Source organism: Lolium rigidum, chromosome 2, assembly GCF_022539505.1.
Source record: "Lolium rigidum isolate FL_2022 chromosome 2, APGP_CSIRO_Lrig_0.1, whole genome shotgun sequence".
NCBI classification, from domain to species: domain Eukaryota; kingdom Viridiplantae; phylum Streptophyta; class Magnoliopsida; order Poales; family Poaceae; genus Lolium; species Lolium rigidum.
Window position 1 is genome coordinate 55,992,356 of NC_061509.1, and position 16,703 is coordinate 56,009,058.

Below are 16,703 nucleotides of genomic sequence, written 5' to 3' on the forward strand. Positions count from 1 at the left end.
TTTGTCCGATGATTCATCTCCAACCTGTCAGGACGAATCGAGCCATTCATGGCACTGGTGAAGACTAAGTCTGATGACGAATTTCACTGGGGGGCAGAACAACAGCAGGCGTTTGATGAAATTAAAAGGTATCTGAGGACGCCGCCTGTGCTAGTTCCGCCCCGGCAAGACAAGCCGTTCTACATCTACCTATCGGTGGCTGACACGTCCATCGCCTCGGTGGTGGTGCAACTCTACGAGGGCGTCGAAAGGGTCGTTTTCTACCTCAGCAGAAGAATGTTGGACGCGGAAACAAGGTATCCTGAGGTCGAGAAGTTGTGCCTCTGCCTGTTCTTTACCTGCACCAAGCTGCATCACATCCTTCTGACGGCAGAGATCTTCGTCATATGTAAGTCAGACGTTGTCAAGCACATGCTGTCGGCCCCTGTGTTGAAAGGCCGGCCGGGTAAGTGGATGTTTGCGTTGTCGAGTTCGATCTCCGGTATCGGCCGCGAAAGCGATCAAAGGGCAAGCGTTGGCCGATCTCATAGCTGAGCGAATCAGTACCAATATAGCAGCACTATCTATACGTGCATGGGCTATGTTCTTCGACGGATCGGCTTGCGACGATGGTTGTGGCATCGGCATTCTGCTCGTGTCGCCTCGGGGGGCAGAGTACTCCTTCTCCATCAGATTATCTACCCCTTGCACCAACAACGTAGCAGAGTATGAAGCGGTACGTAAAGGGATGGAGTTGCTACTGGAAGCCGGGGCGGAGGCAGTAGAGATTTTTGGAGACTCCAAGTTGGTGATTAACCAGCTCACGGACGAATATAAGTGCGAGAGTGAATCGCTTTTCCCATATTGGATGGAATGCTGTGAGTTGATGACACAGTTTCGGTACATCAACTTTAATTGGGTCCCAAGGTCCCAAAACATCGAGGCCAACAATCTCGCACAGATGGCGTCAAGCTACATAGATATACCTGACGGGTCAGAAGTTCAGGTACAATTCCTGGAACAGGATGACTGGAGGACCGATATCTTCAATTATTTGAAGGATTCGGCTCGGGGGGCACCCAAAAGGATAAGATACAAGGCCATGAAATATGTCCTCATAGGAGATGACATGTTCTACAGGACGTTGGAAGGATTACTACTCAAATGCTTAGGGCCAACTGAGTCTAATCGACTCTTACATGAGGTACATGAAGGCGCCTGTGGGACTCACCAATCGGCCCAGAAGATGAAGTGGTTAATCAGACGATCAGGGTTTTATTGGCCTACCATGCTGGAAGACTGCTTCAACTACTACAAGGGGTGCCAAGCATGTCAGATGTTCGGGAAGATCCAGATGGTACCCGCATCAGCGATGAACCCTATCATCAAACCTTGGCCATTTCGAGGTTGGGGCATGGATATGATTGGCAAGATACACCCTCCATCAAGCAAGAACCACGAGTGGATTCTGGCCATTACAGATTATTTCACCAAATGGGTGGAGGCCGTTCCCATGAAGAAAGTAAAATCGGAAGATGTTATCCAGTTTGTCAAAGAACATGTCATTCATAGGTTCGGGATTCCCCAAACCATCACGACCGATGGAGGTTCGGTCTTTGTCTCTAAGGAATTCAGAAAGTTCTGCGACGACATGGGGATTAAGCTAATCCGGTCATCTCCATATTATGCCCAGGCCAACGGGCAAGCTGAAGCATCCAATCAAAGCCTGATCAAGCTGATTAAAAGGAAGATTGAGGAGAACCCCAGGGTATGGCATGAGACGTTGTCAGAAGCTTTGTGGGCCTATCGCATGTCGTGCCATGGAGCTATAAAGACTTCGCCGTACCAGCTTGTCTATGGACAGGAGGCCGTATTACCGTGGGAGATTACGGCTGGATCGAGACGTGTCACGTTTCAGAATGACCTGACACCTGAAGAATATGCAACCCTGATGAGTGACACTATTGAGGACGCAACAGAACTTAGACTTTGATCGCTAGAGAAGATAAAAGAAAACAAGGCCAGGGTAGCTCGGGCGTACAATAAAAAGGTGAGACCAAAGGAGTTTCAGGTTGGCAATTTAGTATGGGAAGCCGTGTTGCCATTAGGAACCAGGGATAAAGCATACGGTAAATGGTCTCCTAATTGGCACGGTCCTTACAAAGTCATCCAGGTTCTGAAGGGCAATGCCTATATGCTTGAACAGTTGGATGGTGTGAAGTTCTCAGTGGCCGTCAACGGCCAACATCTCAAGAAGTATTTCCCAAGCATGTGGGAGGATGGGCAGTGAGATATGAAGGCCGATTTTTAGATCGGCCAGTAAAAAAAAATCACAGCCGATGTACAGACATCGACTTGAGAAAACATGTGGAGCAACGGTATGCTAACAGCCGATGCATAGGCATCGACTTCAGAATAATAAAAGCCGATGCATGGCCATCGACTCTAGCGGAACAAGCTCAATCCAGATCATAATATTTGGGATAAATCTCCTAGTGGTTTGTTGAGAATTCAATCTGCACGTTTATGATGGTTCGGATGGGGTTAGACCTGCTGTACTGTGCGGATGGGCAACGGTTTTCGCCTTGAGTTGCTTTTGTAAGTACAAGCCGATGCTTTGTCATCGGCCCTGTGTACGATGATCTCGTTCGACGATCGGCAAGGTTGACAGGAAAGCAAGACTCATTGGGGGAGGAGCCGATTGCTCAGGAAAGAGCAAGAGCCGACTACTACCACCACTCCCTAATCTAAGGGCCGTTGCTGCCTTCGTCTTCCTCGACATCGTCATTACTGACGTTGTCCCATCAGGCGCGGAGGAGCTTCGCCTGTGGATAACCTTCGAGGGAGTCATCATCGTCATCCTCTGCCTTCCCCGAGCAATTGGCGGGAAAATTTCGCAGAAGTAGAAGGGGCAAGGCATCATGATAAGGGATTCTGCGGCGGTTTATGCTCTGCCACGACATGACCCGACGAAAGAAAGGCGTAATGATTTTGGAAATGTCATTTCCAAAACCAGGGGGCATGTGTTATCACCAGAATTTGACCAAGTCAGAGGTGGGCCGCGATCAAGATGGGCTTAAAGATTATATACGGAAGAAATACATGAATCGGCCTTTTATACCAAGTTGGGCTAAATTGCCCGTGTATCTGTAACATATTAGATCGCATCTTAGTTTAGAAGTTAGAGTTTTGCCCGTGCACGGTTTGGTGCACGCCTCAATTAGAAAGTCCCCTGGACTATAAATATGTATCTAGGGTTTATGGAATAAACAACAACCAACGTTCAACACAACCAACCTCGGCGCATCGCCAACTCCTTCGTCTCGAGGGTTTCTCCGGTAAGCACCATGCTGCCTAGATCGCATCTTGCGATCTAGGCAGCATAAGCCTATCTGCGTTGTTCATGCGTTGCTCGTGCTGAAGCCTTTTTTATGGCGAGCAACGTAGTTATCTTAGATGTGTTAGGGTTAGCATTGTTCTTAGTATCATATGCTGTCGTAGTGCAACCCTTATGCATCTAGCCGCCCTTACACCTATCTTAGGTGTAGGGGCGGCACCCCGCTTGATCTTTGTTTAGTAGATCCGATCCGTTACGGTTGCTCCTTGTTCTTCAAGGATTAGTTTAATATCCGCAATAGTTAGCCCTTACAAAGGGTTGGAGGATCCAGGCGGCGTGTAGGGTGTAGTTTGCTAGCCCTAGACGGGATGTTCGGGGATCAACCTCGTGTTGGTTTTTAGGCCCTGTCTAGGATCGGCTTACGATCACCGTACGCGAGCGCGAGGCCCAATCGTGAGTAGGATGATCCGATTATGCGGTGAAAACCCTAAATCGTCGTAGATCGCTTTAACTTTATCTTGATCAAGCGGGACCACCATATATTCGACACCTTGTACGAATCATGGGTGGATCGGCTCTTTGAGCCGATTCACGGGATAACTCGAGAGCCGATCGAGGCTCGTATTTAACGTTTACGTGTGTGCCCTGCGAGGAAACTAAGCGAGGCATCATCCAACACCTTCCTGACCAGGTATAGGTCAGGTGGCACGCCCTTGCGACATCATCGGGCGTGTGACCAGAAGGCTTTGCGGGCCGTCGCTCTGAGGGACTAGGGCCAGCCGCAGCCCTGAGTTGTTCCCGGCTCTACGGTGTTGCCAGTCGTTGCTCGACGGTGGGTTTCTGACCGCAACAGCCTCTTAGGACGAAATCCAACGCTATTTTGCCCTAGACTGGAGGCAGGTTTGACGAGCTTCCGAACACGGGAGGTGCTATACACCACCCTGGTCGGTGCGGACCAGGCACCGCACCCCCCAGGGTTTCCTGTTGGGCCGGCCCAGTGACGTTTGTTTTCGTTTTTTCTGTTTTTCTCCTTTTCTGCTGTTTTATTTCTTTTCTTTTTAAAAAATTTAAAATGCCAATGTGAAATTTTTTCGGAAAAACAAAAAATTCCAATTTTTTATATTTTCGAAAAATTGAAAACATTATTTTCTAATTTTTTATTTTTTTATATGAATAATTTTGGATTTGAACAATTTTCGATGTGAACAAATTTTAAATTTGAACAAATTTTACATTTGAACATTTTTTTAATTTGAACAAATTTTAAATTTGAACATTTTAAAATTTTAAATAATTTTTGAATTTAAACGAATTTCATATTTGAACGGTTGTTAAATTTGAACGGTTTTCAAATTTGAACGGTTTTTAGATTTGAACGGTTTTCAAATTTGAACATTTTTTTCAATTTGAACATTTTTTAAAAATTATAATTTTCGAAACTAAAAAAATATAAACAAAACCGAAAACGAAAAAAAGAAAAGAAAACGAAAACGAAAAACAGAAAAAGAAACCAGAAAAAAAAAACGAACTGCACAGGCTAAACAGACCCAAATGGGCCTGGCCCATACCCGACCAGGGGGTGTGCGGTGGCCGGTAGCCACCGACCTGGTCGGTGTATAGGTTTTGCCTCCGAACACTTGCCTAGGTCAGCCCTAGCCGGCGAATCATGGGCTGAATTCAGGTCAAAAATGACACATAGTTCGGCTGGTTTTGGGCCAAAAGTAGTACATAGTTCGGCATACAAAGTAATACAAAGCAAATAGTTCAACAAAATAAGCTTATAATTTAACAAGTTTGTAAACACTAGTTGGAACACATCAGACTAGTTTCTACCTTTGCGGCTCCACAGGCAAGCACACACGGGCATTCATCACCTTCCATATTTGAGTTTTCGACCATGTCATGGCGGGAAACCGGACAACTGTAAATCTCTATTGGAGCACACCAAATGCCCGCTCGATATCCTTTCTGCAAGCTTCTTGTTGTGTGGTATAGTTGGCATGTTTTGGACGAAGAGGACTCCAGATAGTCTTCACAAATATTGATCACCTTGGATAGATAACAGCTGCCAAGTAGTATCCCTTGTTATAGTGGTGTCCATTGATCTCAAAGTCCACTAAGGAAGCATGTCACTCAAGAAGCTTGGCAAAGATAGGGGAACAATCCAACACATTGATATCGTTGTGGGATCCTACCATTCCGAAGAAGGAGTACCGAATCCAAGTAATCTTGAGTGTCCACTGCTTCAGGTATGACACTGCAACCTCCCTTGTGGCCCTTGTACATTCCCTACCAAACAAATGGACTTCTGGCGACCTCGCGCTGAGCCGCCACGGTGAGGCTTCTCATTCTACGCGCATAGGCTGGTCAGGTAGGTGAGGATCTGCATATGTTCCTCGTCCTCCGCGGCGTCTGCCTCAGCCTCCTCTTCCATCAGCTCGGCGGGATTTCGCCGAGCCGCCACGGTGAGGCTTCTCATTCTGCTCGCATAGGCCGGCCTGGCAGGTGAGGATCTACATATGTTCCTCGTCCTCCGTGGCGTCTGCCTCGGCCTCCTCTTCCATCAGCTCGGTGAAAGCCTGCTCATCATCGTCGTCAGACCCCCATTCCATGGCCTAGCCAGAAAAAGGCCGAAAACCTCGCGGGCGTGGCGAAAACGCGGCCGGCCATGGAGTTTCTACACCGGCGAACAGCCGCGGGTAGCAGGGCGGAAGGTTGGCGCGGTGTTGAACAACTTTTCTATGGAAGGGGGAGAAGCGGAGGGGAGGCGATGTTGGAGGCGGCGACGCAGTGGCGGAGAGGTGGGGAGAGCGAATCTGGGGTGGGGGTAGGGGAGTGTGCTGGGAGGCCAACATCTGGCCCAGTTGCTCTTTTACTTCCGCCGGAGCCCCCGACCCCCCCCCCCCCCCACCCCACTTGTTGGGTTTGGTTACAATCGCCGGCGGAAAAACGGCCCAATCCGGCGAAAATTTGGCTCTTGGGGGGGAGGGAGTGGGAGAAAAAGGCAGCCGGCGATTAAAAAAAAGGTTCCAGAGGGCCTCTCGGGGGAGCGAGTGGAGATGCTCTAACAGCTAGCTGGATTGTTACGTACAAGGCCCAACCCTAGGCCCAAAGCGGTCTTGGCAGCCTTCTTACTGTGATTGTAACATTTAAATGAACTGACTTGGCGATTGGGTTTCAATTGGACTTGTGAATCAGCACAACATTGGCCAGTCCCATTAGCATGCACCATTCTGCCGGACTGGACTTGTCATTTGAATAGTTGCCATTTCTTCATCAGGATGCAATGTCTGTTTTACCTTCTCAATATCCTTACCCATTCAGGAAGAAGTCAGCACAGTTCCTACGCACCCGGTCAAATGGATTTCTGAACCGGCCACCTGGTCTCTGAGGTAACTGAACCTCGAGGGCATCCGTAATATCGTTTGTTGTTATATTTTCCGGATATCTGCAAGGCAGGAAGCAAAAAAAATCAGCTGTAGTTATATTTCCAGATATCCGCAAGGCTGGAAGCAAAAAATGATCGACGTGTGGAGAAGAGTGCGGTTTAAGGCTGAAAAAGAAGGCCAATCATTTTGAGTACGAAAAATGAAAAACAGTATACCAATGAAAAATATGATGAATCATGTCATAGCAGAAACTATAATCTCTACAATTATATTTAGACACAAGCATCTCGCATAAACAGAATACATCCCTGTTGATCTCACTCGCTAGACTAGAGAAAATGCAAACAAATTACAGATGGCACTTTGCACTTGGAATAATAATATGTAACAGCGTACAAATGGGTAAACAATGGAATGGCACATAAATGTCCATCAAGGAATGCGGCACGTGGTTCACGTGCCGGTCATGATCATCAAACAGAAAGAAGACCAATAATCTTGGCTCACGTGCGTGGTCATCGAAACCATGTGAAATTGTTCATATCGGTCATCATTAAGATAGCGGCAAGCTGCAGCCGAGTCTCCATAGAATATATTACATATAAATTTAGCAAATAAAGCAGCTACTAGAAGTAGAACACCCTGCCCAACAGATTCGTCAACAAAATGCAACTTTGTCTAGTCCTCGGAGAGCATACTCCTACACCCGAAACCAGTGCCTCACCGCAACACAACACAATAGGGCCTAGTCTTCGGGAAAGGCCTCAAAAGGATCATCAACCGACAAATCTGATCCCGCTTGGAGGCTCCAAGAACCACCTCCTATAGGATAGCAACTCATCTTCAATTGCACTTTGCAGTCCTTGCTAGCCCAATTAGTAGAATAAAGAGCCCCCACTCGGCAACCACCACTTGCCTCTCGGTGTCTCGTTAGGCCATTTTTCATCACGATGAACATCCTTTCCAGCTTCGGCGCATTCTCCGCGATAAACATGAGGAAATCGAACTCGTTATGATCCCCTTGTACCTCATGGAAAGCCAGAGTCTTGAGGTGTGATTGGACACACTCAATAGAACTTGTCTTCTGCCAGATCTTCTGACTAAGGTTGCTGCTAGTGGGATCGCGAAGTACTAGAGACTGCAATTGAAATCCGTAAACAGTTCAGCTACACATAGTGGAGATTATGCAGCAGCAATCTTATGCAATATAGTGATGATGATCTGAATGTCAATCAAAGGGCTACGCGATGGTGTTACCTCGACAATCAGCGTCTCAACCCTAGGAAAGCATTTGAGGAAGCTGGGAAGCATCTTGACTTCACTGCGGAGTCCAAATTGCAGTTGGACAGCCAACATCTGGACGCTTGACACAGTGGTGTGTGTGCTCGCCTTTGTTTCAGCCTTCGACGCACAAAAAGAGCACAAATCAATCACACTCAAAATTGGTATCATTTTTTTCTAAAATTCGGCGAAGGTTATTTGCTCGGCCACCTAACCATCTTGCCATGTAGCGATTATACGGTGATCGACTCGGTACTTGGCCTTTTACTCGATTCGTCTATTTAGAATAGCGGATCAACATATATCACTCTGTCCCATAATATAATATGTTAACATCTTATATTATGGGATGGAGGGAGTAGTTTTTTAGGTGCGCGCAACTTATTTTGAACTATCCAATTTATACGATCCTCAGGTATGGCCAGATGATGAACTTACGTAAGACAATTTTGACGGAGGGAGTAATAAAATATGCATCTTTCTATAAAATGATGAAAATGCTATAAATAGAATGACCAGATGGTGAACTTACCCTTGATCAATCAACGGCTAAGATATATATGTAGAATCAAAAAAATAAAAACGATTATACTTTTTGGATGTATACTGGAGGTTTATAAGTAAAACACACATTAGCTTGGTCCTCCTATCATGAAAAGTGAGGCCAGCTCATGAAAAAATGGGTAACTGTATAGCAATGATGCAAATTTCAACTGAACGGAAGTAGTGATGAAGGATCAGAACTTGAGCAAAATTATTATAATCTATCATGTGATGGTAAATCGGGATGAGGAAGCTGACTTATAAATGCAAATCAGCACTATGCCTTATAAATGTAAAGTTAAAAGTTCACAACATATACTATTTAGATGTAAACTAGCACTATGCCTTTAACGCTAGGATGGAACATGAAAGTTGTATATATTATTAGTCTCTGAAAGATACATTACTAACATTACCATATCAAATACGGAAATTCAATTCGGCTCCCGGGTGCGTATGCTCCCTCTACCAAAAAAGCATACTTCGAAATGTCAAAAAAATTGGATAAAAAATTCTACATGTACATCTCCATAATGTATGTGCATTCACCAAGTTTCACGAAAAACCGATATTTTTTGTGGTCTATGTAAAAAGAAGAAACTTTATCTTGTGAAAAGCATTATTTTTAAAACTGAATTTTGTCTTTTTTACACACATCACATGATAAGTCGATTTTTTATGAAACGACTTTGTGAGTGCGTAGCACATGAAGATGTACGTACGAATTTTTTGTTTCAATTTTTTTGAAATTTAAAATGTACGTAAGATGCATTTCAAAATATAGGGAGCATATGCACCCATGTTCCAAAACACCACTCCCTATCAAATACAAACATAAAATATGATTAAAGATAAAGCACAAAATTTATAGAATTTTGGAATCTAAAAAATTAGAAACCAATAGCATTAAAATAAAGTTCAAGAAAATAAATATCTGGAATCAAAATCCCCAAATAATTTAAAAATTCTTCAGATAATTCAGTGGTACCAAAGAAACTATCAATACACAAAATAGGATAAACTATTCCTTAGTATTGCATAGGCAGATAACGTATGTTACTTTCGAGGACAGGTGTATTTAGGTCTTTTGACTTCGAGCACTCCATAAAAATTGGTAAAGAAGCAGTATAAAAACCCTAGTTACCTCCAAGGTACTAGGAAACTTTTCATTTACAGAACGAATAAGCATCCAAATATTAAAGAATATATGATCTGTACAACTTAGCAACTATATTGTGAATCATGTAAAAAACAAGATAAGTCACCTGGTATTTAAGAAAAAACATAAGGGAATCCATAATATATTGAAAGCTGTAACTAAATCCATTTCAAAGATATGCATCTTTCTATAAAACGATGTAAAATGCTATAAATAGAATGACCAGATGGTAAACTTACTCTTGATCAATCAACAGCTAAGATATATATGTAGAATCAAAACGATTATACTATTTGGATGTATAGTAGACATTTAAAAGTAAAAACACATTAGTTTGGTCCTAGTATCATGAAAAGTGAGGTCACATAATGAAAAAAATGGGTAACTGTATATCAATGATGCAAATTTTCAACTGAGCGGAAGGAGTGATGAAAGATCAGAAGTTGAGCAAAATTATTATAGTCTATAGCATGTAATGGTAATGGGGATGAGGAAGCTGACTTATAAATGCAAATCAGCAAAAAATGCATGTCAAATTGGAGATGATAAGTTTGAACCATCAAATCCATATCATCCAAAGGCAAAAGTACGACTAGCAAATGTTCTAAATCCTAAACAGGGAGCATGCATGCTCATCTTATACTCGGCCCATTAACTGATTTTTTCCCTAAGCAATTGCCTGGAACTTTGGCTTATCCTGTTAATTACTTGTCTTTGCTAATCTTACTCGTGCCACACCTACTACGACTACTAGAGTGAGTAAACTGAGTTTTATAACATTGTTGCCTGTAAGCATTTAACTCAAATGCTGCGCACGAACTAGACCTTGTTCTGTCCATGTATCATAAAATGAATTCGATCTGAGGATGTATGCACAATTGCAACAAGGGGCGTTGCTCATACCTTGATGATGGTGTTACCGATCTGCAGCATATGCACTCCTGGCTCCAGGTATCCCAGCACACGCAGCTTGGGGGCATGGCCAATCTTGATGCTAATTTTGACGTGCCGCTCATTCCAATTTCTCCAGAGGAAGAAGCGCTCCAGGCTTGGGGAATCCAGCACAGCGACCTCCTCCAGGCTGGACAAGCAGAACTGCGCACACCGTAGGCTGTGGTTGGTGAGCCGAGCGCGCAACGGGGTGAGGCTTCCGAAGAGCGAGAGGATCTCCAGCACGGGGCTGACGGCGAGCACGAAGTCGAGGTCTTTGTCCTCCATGACGACACAGCCAAGGGCGAGCTGGTGGAGGTTGGGAAAGGCGACGCCGCGCGGGAGCGCGGTGGTGTCCGGGAACGCCCAGGCGCCGATGTAGAGCCGGCAGAGGGAGGCGCAGCTGAAGAGCGAGGGAGGGAGGCGCAGGCCGCGCACGGACCAGGGGCGGTTGACGACGACGAGCTCGTCGACGCCCTTGGTGGCGAGGAGCTGGAACCAGCGGGCGAGCAGGCGGCGGTCGGCGGCGTTCATGAAGCTGCAGGTGAGGCTGGCGAAGGGGAAGGGCCCGGGATGTGACTCGAGGGCGGCGGAGACGGCGCTGGTGACGGCGCGCGAGGCGGCGCCGGCGCGGGCGGGCCGGCGCTCGCCGTCACCCCCGCGGAGGAGGTGGGTGTCGACGAGGACGAGCGGGGCGGAGCGCCAGAGGTGTCGCCAGCGTGAGGATAGCACGGTGGTGCGCGCGCCGTCCTTGGCGGGGAGGAGGGAGACCACGCGGAGGAGGATATCGTCGGGGAGGCGGCTGACGCGGTCGTTCTTGTCGTCGTCGGCGGCGGCGGCGGCGCAGCAGAGGGAAGGGGATGTGGAGACGGGCGGCTTGGGAAGGAAGGCGTAGAGGAACGTGAGGCGCGCTTCGTCTTCGGTGCTCCGTGGCTCCGGTGCCAGCCCGTGCAGCATCGTCGGAGGCATCGTCGCGTCCTCTCCGGCGGGGCCGGTCGTGGGGCAGGACATGGTGACTGAGGCGGCGGCACAGCACGCGGAGGAGGAAGGGTTTAGCAACACAAGAGGAAGCGAATGCAAACCGCGCGATCCGTGGCAGTGGCTTCCTCACGCACGGAAACGTCGCTTTCACATGCGACCTTGCGGGGGTCGCTTTCTTTAATTAAGCAGCACGCTCCAATAATAATTGGTTTGACGCGCGATTTGTTCCTTCTTTGCCTGCACACAATTAAACGAGTCGATTCCGCTCAATCGCTCTTTTTCTTTCCTTCCTTTGATCGCGCACGAATCGAGTCCTGCCTACATTGGAATGCTCCCTTTATTTATCCAACAAATCACGATGCTACGTAGTACTAGTACGCCGAATGTGCAGGTATATTTTCTGCGCGCACGTACTAGCTTCGATTATATTCTTTCTTTTTTCTTTACCGCACACGCATCGCGATTTGTTGTGTTTACATACATGTATAACATTCCTATGTGTTGTGTTTACAACTTCAAAAAAATTCAGCTCAAAATATGGGAGATTACTTGTCAGACCGCGTCTGAAAAATATTGAAAGCCACAATAAGATAGCTGTTAATCACCTGCCCACAATAAGTCCTCAACTATTCCCATTGCATCTTAGACTAGCAAAGTACTCGGCGTTGCTACGAATTTTGAAATCATTTCTACGTAGACACAATACCATATGCACTTATTTTTAAGGGCATTCACATCGTGTTTTACTTTCGTGATATTGTGTTTTTTTTTGTTTGTTTTGTCCCCATTTTTTACCGGTAGGTTGGTAGGACATCCAACCAGGCATATCAGTTCCATAACTTGGAGCTGGCGAGAGAAATAGGATAGGTACATGTTACGGTGGGCATAAAACCCGATACACCAAGCCTGAATCCGAAATTTTATATAGGTGCATGTCTCTTCCACCATCTCTAATGCTAATTTGAACCCTTATGTTCGCGTGGGCCGAAAATGTGTCAGGACCAGGTCCAGCGGCCCGACGCATATGGACCGGGCTGTCCGCGAAGACGCAAACATGGCGCATATTTACACCTGGGATGCGTCGCGTCGGACGCTGCGTGGACGCCCCAAATGACCGCTCGTTTTTCCACTGGGTCCGCATGACAGTGAGCCATAGGAAAGTATCGAGTGCATCGCTTTCACGGTCATCGCTTCCGCGCCTGCGCCGCAGCCTTCGCCATCAATGTCGCATCTGCCTCTTCTGCACATGCATTGGCGGGCGGCGGCTCGGCTTCTGCGCCGCCATCAATGGCATCATGTCCCGCGCGCGTCGGACCTTAAAAGTCGACCGGCATCGTCCCTGCCATCACCCACACCACCGACACCGCTGCCCCGGTACGCCACCGCCATCATGCCGCCGGGCGTCATGGAGGAAGAGACCCTACGACGGGCGCTCGAGGACTCGGACCCGCAACCGGTGTAGCCGCCGCCTCCACCTCCGTCGTACAACCCGTGGGCGGCTCCACCTCCACCACCGGCGTGGTCCACTCAACCTCCACCACCGGCGTGGGCTGCTCCATCCACCACCACCCGCGGCACCAGCGTATGTTCCGCTGCTTCCAACTGGTTATAGCCGGTACCGGAGCTCGTCATGATCGGCGGAGACGACGATGACGACGAGTAGGAGTAGGCGTTATTAGGTTATATATTTTTATTTTCCTTTGTAAATAATGTTTTTATGTTCAAAAATTGCAAAATCGAAAAAATGCGTCGTGCCACTGGAGCCACCCCCGACGCAAACGGATGCGCGGTCAATTTTGACCATTTGAGCTGACGCAAACGGACGAGCGCGGACATTTTAGACGTCCGAAATGTATCGCCGCATTGAAGCCTGAATTATCGTGTATCAATTTTTTTTGGTCAAATTTGAGGTATCACTTCTAAAAACCCGACCCAAAATTCCGAGCAAACCCAATCGTTCAGCTTGAGGTGCATAAATCTTACATTCCATCTCGTAAGGCGTATGATTGATAGGATCAGGAGACATGAGAAAGAGTAGCTAGCTTGGGCATACTGCCGAGAAGAAAAATTGAACGGGGTGATTGATCGATCAGGCTTGGGCTATGCATTGCTGTACTTAACCAGCTAGTACTATTCTGATCGATCAGTTCTCTAAACGACGTGAACATTGCTGAGTTAGCACACCACCATCTCCAGGCACTGACCCCTGCATCTATGTAGCTAGCTTCTGCATTAGCTCGCCGACCACGGAGACGTAGGATTACCTAAACCTGAAGAGCGGCAGGCCACGCGATTCGTGCGAGACGCCAGCGCCACCCAGGCATCCACGAGGCCACGACGCTAAGGTAAAAGGGAAAACTTTTCAATTTTATTGCTCGGCCCATATGTACTCGCGGGATGAAGCGATTTTGAGCGATGAACCGTGTTAAACACGGACAACGTACGCGTACGAACAACTGATAGCAATCTTTACTATTATTAAATCTTACTAATAGTCACCAACAATGTCGGGCCTGAACCAGAAATCACTTACTAATCATTGTTCTACTGAAAAAAAAGCCAAAACAAAGGCAAAGAAAAACGGAACCAAACTCCAGAACGAACAGAACCTTTAGTATATATCTCAATATTGCTAGCTAGTATCCGATCAGCTGGTTGATTATCACCATGTACTGGGCCAGGATCTTCTTCGCTGCTTTGAGCATGAATCGCTCCTTCTCGGCCTGCCACAATTTTGTTGACTTTATCTTGATAAAATCCAAAAACTGCAGTTAAGGAGCAGCATGATGTCGAGAAGGGGTTAGTTTAGCACATAGCATGATCATATATCCTCTTGCAGAAACAAAATATATTTGCACGTATTGGTGGCCTACATTACCTGGAAATTATCGAATCGGCATCGGCTGTCGTGGATGCACATCAAATCGTCCTCCCATGGCCTATCACCGACCACAACGAGGACAATGGACAAAGGGAAATGACTACAAAACAGAAACAGAGCATGCATGATTTCCCGAAATAAATATATATGTGATTATAGACTATTTGCTTCAGTAGGTAACAAGAATCTAAATAAAATAAAATTAACTAATTATACTAGATGAGACCAATAATTAGGCAAGTCGATAGCAACCATGATACTACATGGATGGTCGGCTCCAAATGGAAACAAGAAAACAAGGCATACAAAATGACAGCAAGTTTTTGCATGTGCATGAGTGAACATGCATGCTAAGGTTGCTGCCTTCTCATTCACCAATAAGCAACTCACGAGTCTAACCAAACATACACTCCATCAAACATCTTAAATAAACTAGAGAGAAACTCAACACAGCTCAACAATGAATGACAACCCAAAGTAGATGCATGGCATCAAAAGTTCATGCAATCAAATCCTGGAACAACACATACCTAGCTTGATTATTATAACATCTGGACGAGATGCAATCGTGCAAGAATCATCGTCACATGAATCCATCAACCAGATTGAATTATCAAGCCATCATTGTGATCAGAAACCCCACTAAATTTGATCAACTACAGATCATTGTCAACTAGTGCTACAAAAAATTAATAGGCCAGCAAGTTCAGCAATTACTAGGCCATCATTTGGTGGTTCCACATCCCATTATGATGTTCGTAGCAGCACATATCCAGGGGGGCAACTCAACTTTACTTTCACCCTGCTGTTTGGCTCATTTAATTTTGTGCGAGCGTTTTCCATACAATGTACATGCTACTGAAGAGTGGTCAACAGGGAGCAGCAAATTTGTGTGGTGATACACAAAGGAGCAAATTTGCCACCACATCTACGAGTGAGAGTATCAACCTACCGACCACTCGCATATTCAATCCATATAACTGCATCTTGTTACATCATATTAGAAGGAGACCAAGTTAAATGGACGCATTGCTTTCAATGAGTTCAATTCCTTCTAAACAACAGCACCCAAACAAGAACACGGAAAGGAGCTATTATTCGACCTTGGGCATGAGTGTGTACTACCTGGGCAGTGTCGTCTTGGTCAGTGCGGAGGAGGCACATATTGTCGTCCCAGGCTCAGAGGCTGGAGTTGCCCTCGCCGGCCTTGTAGATGTCCCTGGAGTGGTGCCAGTTACAGCATCAGCTCCCCCGACCGTCCGAAAGCAGCAGGTCGGATGCTTGTCGGCGTACTGGGCGACATGGAGGCAGTGAGACGACACTCAACCACAAAAGATGAAACGTTCAGCAAGCTATAAAAACAAGAGATTACATTATGCATCAAAATAAGCATGAATAGATTCATTCTACACAATCTGATCTTGCCTAATAAACATGCATATTCTGTGTGGAACCATAACCAATGGCCAAGCTCTTGTGAGTTGTAAATAGGCTACAGCTATTTCCCCTTGCTAGCTCAAATTCTTCCCCTTGCACACAGCGTAGTAATGATCCATTAACTCGCGATTATGGATAAAAAAAGTATAGATCTAGCAGTTACTAATTCATATCAGATTTAAACCAAGTGAAAAGATTCCCAACCTTAAAACTACAAGGTTGGTTCTGGGCATGAAAACTACACGCATATCTACCCATTAGATCATTACAAGCTTTTCTGAAATTTCGAAGCTGTCTAGGATTCAAGTATGAACTAATCTACTTCAATCCTATAGTAAATACAGTAGTACATCTTCTGAACCTAGCACAAGATCGAATTTTTATATAACCTGGCTGTCCTGCAAGATTGGTTCGTGTTGCAACACAACACTCTAAACATTTATTGACTGATGGATTACACACGTGACTAAGCAGACGCATTTTTTCCCCAAAACAAAATTCCTGCAGCTGCAAATCTGTGCGGGAGATCGAAGAATTGGTCTCACCTGCGTCGTGCTACCAATGCATCCCGCGGACTGCGGCGACCATCAGCAGCCCTCCTCCGTCTGACTGCACAAGGAAGATGCGATTTTTTTCAGAAATGGGGAGAAGAGGATTGGATGTTGCGGATTGGGGTATGGCTCATACCTCGAGAAGGACATGCGGTGGTCGACGTTGCGGTGCCGGCGACGCCGCTGGACGGCTCCATCCACACGGCCACGGCCTCCAGGAGGCGAGGTCGGGGAC

General features: G+C 46.3%; 1 protein-coding gene and 1 long non-coding RNA gene across 2 annotated transcripts; both read right to left on the minus strand.

Moving 5' to 3' along the window:
• Positions 1-7,450: 7,450 nt before the first annotated feature.
• LOC124689760 (F-box/LRR-repeat protein At1g06630-like) lies at positions 7,451-11,629 on the minus strand. Its single transcript, XM_047223235.1, has 3 exons — positions 10,592-11,629; positions 7,963-8,106; positions 7,451-7,843 (listed from the first exon to the last, which is right to left on the minus strand). Exons 1-3 carry the CDS (start codon positions 11,627-11,629, stop codon positions 7,451-7,453), a joined length of 1,575 nt encoding a protein of 524 aa, XP_047079191.1.
• Positions 11,630-14,096: 2,467 nt separating this feature from the next.
• On the minus strand, positions 14,097-16,493 carry LOC124686509. Its single transcript, XR_006997852.1, has 4 exons — positions 15,606-16,493; positions 14,478-14,580; positions 14,209-14,364; positions 14,097-14,112 (listed from the first exon to the last, which is right to left on the minus strand). It is a non-coding gene; the product is annotated as an uncharacterized LOC124686509 (long non-coding RNA).
• Positions 16,494-16,703: the final 210 nt, after the last annotated feature.

Bases quoted from the DNA above. Each gene is read 5' to 3' on its own strand.
- LOC124689760 (XM_047223235.1), bottom strand. From the start codon at position 11,629: ATGTCCTGCCCCACGACCGGCCCCGCCGGAGAGGACGCGACGATGCCT. The intron at 8,107-10,591 runs GTATGAGCAACG...TGTGCGTCGAAG, and splicing joins TCGGTAACACCATCATCAAG to GCTGAAACAAAGGCGAGCAC. The intron at 7,844-7,962 runs GTAACACCATCG...TTTCAATTGCAG, and splicing joins TTGAGACGCTGATTGTCGAG to TCTCTAGTACTTCGCGATCC.